Source organism: Pinus tabuliformis, chromosome 1_2 (genome assembly GCF_031772625.1).
Source record: "Pinus tabuliformis cultivar Carrire ecotype Pingquan chromosome 1_2, CPIR1, whole genome shotgun sequence".
Classification (NCBI taxonomy): domain Eukaryota; kingdom Viridiplantae; phylum Streptophyta; class Pinopsida; order Pinales; family Pinaceae; genus Pinus; species Pinus tabuliformis.
Genome location: NC_142298.1, coordinates 903,142,260 through 903,149,115, shown reverse-complemented (window position 1 = coordinate 903,149,115; position 6,856 = coordinate 903,142,260). Strand labels below are relative to the sequence as shown.

The window sequence follows — 6,856 nt, the reverse complement described above, 5'->3', positions numbered from 1 at the left end:
CCCTCGCTCCACACCCATGGATCTGAGAGTCAGACGAAGTATATTCTATGTATATCTGCACAGGTTAAATCTGATCCATTCAATTAAATTAAAAAAAATATGAAATAAAGCCAGCGATGCGCTATCCAAATTAGAAAAAAAGTCAACGGCGCCCTATCGGCCTAGCGTTGAAATAGGAACTCCTACGGCGAATCACATGACAAAACATTGAAAATAAAATAATTGTGACAATAATGATTTTCTTTATTCGATTATCGAATTAGCATGCTTTCGCGGTGGATTAGGATGCTTTAGTGGTATCAGGCCAACTTTAGTGCTATCAGGCCATGTTCCTATTAATCAACCCCAAAAAACGAGATCACGGAGCCCCACACTATGTATAAAAGCCAGTAGGCTTAGAATCATAGAGTCCCATAGAATCAGAGTCCCATAATAGCCATATAAGCCAGTTTAGGATTGCGTATCATAGAAACAGTTCGGTGGACTTATTCCTATCAGGAAAATATGAAGATAGCATCTGTTTTGCTGGTGGGGTTTTTTGTAATTGGCTTGTGGAATCGGGCCAATGCAGCTGGTACAATTCACAGGCACTTATCATCCAATGGGCTTGGCAGAACGCCTCCGATGGGGTAAGGTATTCTAGGACTCTCTGCTATAATGATATATAATTGTGATACAAGCCTATATTGACGTGGGTGTGTTTAGTTACGCAGATGGAACAATTACAATCATTTTGGCTGGAACATCGATGAAAATATTTTTCGTGAAACAGGTAGCTTGTTTATCTAGCTTGTAAACAGTCATCTTTTGGGGCTGGTTTTTTTCATTATAATGAATCTTTATAGTTCACTCAAAATAGGATTTCTAATTCAGTGCTTCTTGTGAATTTGCATGATACAGCTGATGCACTTGTTTCCACTGGATTATCAAGGGTCGGATATGAGTATGTGAATATAGGTAATTTGACATATTTTTCATGTCTTCTGTTTACGAACTAACAACCAGTAACCAAGTAGCTAATTCTATATTGTTAAACTGATTCAGATGACACTTGGGCTGAGCTGAGCCGAGATGCGCAGGTATTAGAATAGTTTCAACATAACAGATAAGAGTCAAATTATAGCGTTTTTCCCTTGATTTAGACTGAGTTATTTAGTTGGAGGCAGTAATTGTTGATCAACAGAACTTCCATATTGTCAGGGTAATCTGGTTGCTAAAGCTTCAACATTTCCTTCGGGCATGAAGGCACTGGCAGACTACGTACACTCTAAGGGACTCAAGCTTGGAATATATTCTGATGCTGGGTCAGTTTAATATGTTAGATTAGATCAATTAAACCATGTTTTACTAGGTCAATAATCTTATTTTCCTCGTTTTTTCTTGCTGATTCAGTTAATTTTGTGCTTGGTATACTTGGCCAGAACCCTTACATGCGCTACTACCATGCCCGGTTCCCTTGGACACGAGGAGCAAGATGCTAGAACGTTTGCATCATGGGTAACTTCCTGTCAATAGATTTTCTCATTTCTTATTATAGATTTGTTGAAGCATCCCATCAGCAATACTAACAAGGGTGGCTATGTTCAGGGGATAGACTATCTGAAATATGATAACTGCAATAATGAGGGAATAAATGTTTACGATAGGTACACACTATCTCTACTTGTGTTTGATGGACGAGCTTTCTATACTTGTGTTAGAATTCTATCTAATATTAGCATGGAATTCCATGGACAGGCTTTCCATACATGTGTCTAGAATTCTATCTATTTCTATACTTGTGTTATAATTCTATCTAATATTAGTATGGAATTCCATATACATGTGTCTAGAGTTCTATCTAATATCCGTGTCATCTGGGAAATATACAGGTACCAAAAAATGAGTAAGGCTCTTAGCGAGGCAGGCCACCCGATATTCTATTCAATGTGTGAATGGTAAGGGGCGTTTGTAAACATAAGTGTCTGAGTTTAATCGAAAAAGCATGGTAACCCAAAAGCTTGGTTTGTTGTATATTGATTCTGCAGGGGTCAGGAGAATCCTGCAACTTGGGCACCCAAACTAGCAAACAGTTGGAGAACTACAGGAGACATTAAAGATAATTGGGAAATGTGAGAGAGTGAATAGATTCATGGAAAGAATAGCGTCTTCTAAATGTTTGAAATTGAGCAATATACATTCTGGTGTTTTATGTAATTTTCCACTTTAATAACCTGATTTTAAATGGTTTCTCTTAGCATCACATCAATAGCTGATCAGAATAACGAGTGGGCAGCATATGCAGGGCCTGGTGGATGGAACGGTAAACTAAAAACTCATTGGATATCTTGTAAATGGTCATAATGCTGATGCTAATAATTCTATGAGGAATTCCAATCTGAGATCTCCAATTTGCACTTTGTATTTTTTGATTCCTTGAACCAGATCCTGACATGTTGGAGGTTGGAAATACCAATTTGAACACTAACGAATATGTGTCACACTTCAGCATATGGGCTTTAATGAAGGTAACAATCTACAACTTCTAAAATATCTGGTTAGAAACTTAATAAATAATTGAAAAATTAGCAATAGATTATTATAGAGCTTTGTGATAATAGCTGAACGAAAAACAAGACTAGAAAAGAACAAATCGAAAGGGAAAAGGAATAGAATAGAACACGGAAAAGGAAATGATAACAGAAGAGTTGATGGAGATTCAACGAGTTCACTCCTCTCTATACGTCCTATTTACAAGTTATAAATTGACAATCTCTTTCATAAGCTTTGTACTTTCATGATCTACTGCTGAAAGATAATGAAATCGGATATCCTACAGGCACCCCTGGTGATTGGATGTGATATAAGGTCTGCATCGTCTGAAACTCTAGCGATTTTAGGCAACGAGGATGTCATTAGTGTCAACCAAGGTCAGGTTTATAGAATTGCAAGAAAATTATCGAAGTGTATATTTCAGAGTTGATCGTGTTATTCGATATCTACAAACTGTATTGGATTGTTGCAGATTCATTAGGAGTTCAAGGCAAAAAAGTCAGCAAGCAAGGAGACCTTGAGGTATGAATTCATTTGTAGGTTAGATATTTAATTTCCATGGAGATTAATTCACTCTCTGGATTTATAAATTTCATACCGTGCGGTATATAATCATTCATCATGTCAAATTATATAGATATATGTAATTTTTAAACAAAAGAAATTCCATTTGATTTTGGTAGAATTTTTTGGAAATCAGGATTTTGGGCGCTCCTGGTTTTTAGTGGTGTTAAGTCCATTTCCATTATAAAAAGAACAGTTCAAATACCCAGACTATCATATTTTTTCCAAAAAAATACCAAATTTGCATATACATTACATTTTCAATTTATGTATGGTAAATCTGACATATTTTCTGAACGTATGCAGGTTTGGGCTGGGCCGCTGTCCAACAGCAGAGTTGCCATAGTCCTATGGAACAGAAGTGGTTCGTCGGCATCTATTACCGCCAAATGGACTGACATTGGCCTACCCAATGATGCAGTTGTTCAAGCTAAAAACTTGTGGACTGTATGACTACTTACTCTTTTTTCCGTATTATATTCCTTTTTCCACATCATTATTACAAGTACCACAAAGAAGTTTGGGTACTTCTGTGGGGTTTCACATAATCTTATACGTACCTCACTGAAACAATTGGGCACAAATACCCTCTTGGATGCATTGCGGAGAACAAACCTTCATCTGCCCTGACACACAATACTCTAATCAGCAGCTCAGCTTGGTTATAGGGCTTCCCAAAGTCTGAACCCAACAATTGCCAAAGTGTATGAGGCAAATATGTAAAGCATTGGTAAGTGTGAGCTGCTGATCTGGGACTTGTGTCTGGGAGCACCTGAAGGCTCAATCTCTGGATCAAGTCAATGCATCCTAAAAGGGGTTTGAGAGGGTAGATTGCAGATGTATTGTTAGAGAGTGGCCTGATAGTGACTTTCTTCTATTTTGACATTGCAGCAAAAATATCGCAATGTAAGTGGCAGCCTAACATCATACGTTCCTTCACATGGTTGCAAAATGTACATTCTCAACCCTATTTCGGGCTAAATCCTAGGCAGAACAACGGATTCTTCTGCTTAAGAATACGAAGCATCGTCGAATTATAATTTAAGCTATTGCTTAAATATAGGTTCTGTAGTTTTTCTCGGTCATAATATCATGCACAACCAAAGTGGGATGCATGAGGCTTTAATAAATAAATATTGTAATTGAAGTTATATAAAATTGTTGCCTAGGCTTTCATAAAGAAATAATGTAATTGAAGTTATATACAATTATTTCGTACCTAAAAATAAATAATAAGGGGCCATGCTTCACCCCCTCCTGTTCATTTCTTATAAGGCTGAAATCAAGTGAAGAATAATTCTGAAATTGTATTCGATGTAAGCAATGTTCGGTCTATGTAAAAGAGATATTGGAATCCAGAGTTTATGATAATGGATATTTGGTGAAAGATTTTGATATAGGATTTGTTGAGATTTTGATAACTCCAAAAAACCGTGGCTGAAACCAAGTGAAGAATATTTTGATATAGGATTTGTTGAGATTTTGATAACTCCAAAAAACCGTGGCTGAAACCAAGTGAAGAATAATTCTGAAATTGTATTCCAGGTAAGCAATGTTCGGTCTATGTAAAAAAAATAATGGAATCCGGAGTTTATGATAATGGATATTTGGTCAAAGATTTTGATACAGGATTTGTTGAGATTTGGATAACTCCAAAAAACCGTTAAAATTTCAACCATGGGAAATAATGATGTTAGCTAAAGATTTGTACCAGGGACAATATTGAACTTAATATCTCCTTCAGCTCTAGAAACCGTCGAGGCTTGTACAAGGGACAATATTGATCTCTAAGATTTCATCCTATCTCTGAAAACTGTTAAAATTTCAGCAAGTGACAATATTGGACAGGTTAATGTTCGATGTTTCAAGCAAAACATTGTTGGAGAACATTGGAGATAGGCGAAGTTTGAATGTGAAGTTTAAATGTTTTAGCTTTGGCATTCTCTCGTTCACCGGGGATCTGATTATATAACGATTTTTAAATTAAACTATCTAGTTTTGGTTTTTATTTTTATTTTAAAGATTGTGGTAAACAAAGTTATCTGTTTTTTTTGTTGTATACAATAGAATTTATCATAATTTAGTTGTCAAATTAGTATTGAGGATTGTTATTTTTGGTTGTTATAAGAGAATTCAAGTTGACTTAACATTCTTATTCTAGAAAAATTTAACCACCTTAAATAAGTTGATAATCCATAAGAAAGCAAAGTTCTACCTCCAATGATCCATAAAAAGACAGAGTTTCACTCCTCCTATATATCTCTATGTCTTAATCCATTAACTTATTTCCATATTCTAACAAAAATACTTTTAATCAAATAAAAATGTTAAAATATAATGAAAATGCAAATAAATCAATTTGATGTAATTAATATAATAAATAATTTACCTTCCATAATTTCGTGCATGAATAGTTGTTTTTTCTCGACCTAAAATTATATGTTATAAATATGAATATGGTTATGCTTTATGCCTCTTAAATTTCATACATTATTTTGTAATCATACATTATTTTGTAATTTTAGATGTGTAGTTTTTTTTATCGTGAACTTATATTTAATAAGTATGAATATAAATATGTTTTAATATTAAGTAATTTTAGGTGTTTTTGGTTTTGTTTTGTTTTTTAATTAAAATTATATTTTATAAATATAGATATGATTATGGTTTTGGTTTTAAATGTAAAATGCTATTTTTTTGATAAAGAGTAAGGAAAGAAGCGTTCTAAGTTCGCTATAGTTGGGCTGGTTTACTAAGTCAAGAAGATTGAAGGTGCAGCTCACGGTAGGGAATTGAGAGTGGACGTGGGTAAGAGTTGGGTAGTCTAAAAGGATGTGCATTTCATCTTACACCTTCTTAGTATCACAAATCCGAAAAATTCTATAGTCCTAGGGAGCCTTGGGAGTAGACCACTGCCCGGTCTCACTTTGAAGCTCGTGAGAGTTAGTTCTAATCCTAGTGATATTCATTTTCTTCTTAGTGCTAGTCAACATAGAGAAATAATTCTGGTTATCGAGGGTGGGGTTGATCACCTCCTTATAATACCTTAGCTTCCTTTTACCCTCTAGCTCCTTTGTATCCCACATTTTGTCCTTAAAACTGGAGGTAATAGTACCTTTGATACTGTTCTTACTTCCTATGATGATCTCCTCCTTAATCCCTCAAAGGTTGAGCCAAGATTGAGCATCTTGATGCCACCCTCGCTTGAAGCATAGGTGGGGGTTTCACTAAAGTTAAAAGCAATTTTTTGGAGCCTCTTGAATTCCATATTGTGAAGCTTCTTCTTATATATCATATATATAAACATAGCCACACTTTCAATGGGGGACAACCTAGCTTCGATCAAGAGGATAGGATAGGGAGCATTTCCCTTGATCTTGAGGTTATAAGTCATGAATTACTTTTGGATCATCTCAATATTTATCCACGACTACCTAGGTATACTGCACCCGCAAACCTCACATCCATATAAGATAATAGGGGTGACGAGAGTCTAAAAACGGAACAGTTTTTTTACTCCAAATGTAAATATTTGCTCACTTGCATTCGTTTTCAAGCTCATAATAAGCTTTTCAACCTTCAATAATTTTTTTCTCGATGTTTATAATTCCAGTTGAGCTGATGAGGAAAGTCAATACCAAAATATTTATAAAAAGAAACCTGCTCAAGACAATGGTTATCATAGACGAAACTACCATGGGTGATCTTTTTGGATTTAATGATCATGGCTTTAGTCTTGTCAGTATTAACTGCCATACCC

The 6,856-nt window shown here is 35.2% G+C and overlaps 1 protein-coding gene across 1 annotated transcript; it reads left to right on the top strand.

The window, feature by feature from the left end:
* Positions 1-504: 504 nt before the first annotated feature.
* On the top strand, positions 505-4,332 carry LOC149208872 (alpha-galactosidase-like). The gene is made up of 15 exons (XM_089394163.1): positions 505-629; positions 714-772; positions 901-957; positions 1,045-1,079; positions 1,201-1,304; positions 1,422-1,497; positions 1,588-1,646; positions 1,872-1,937; positions 2,028-2,111; positions 2,238-2,302; positions 2,425-2,507; positions 2,819-2,909; positions 3,005-3,054; positions 3,403-3,543; positions 3,988-4,332. Exons 1-15 carry the CDS (start codon positions 505-507, stop codon positions 4,075-4,077), a joined length of 1,185 nt encoding a protein of 394 aa, XP_089250289.1. The 3' UTR covers positions 4,078-4,332.
* The last annotated feature ends 2,524 nt before the right edge of the window (positions 4,333-6,856 follow it).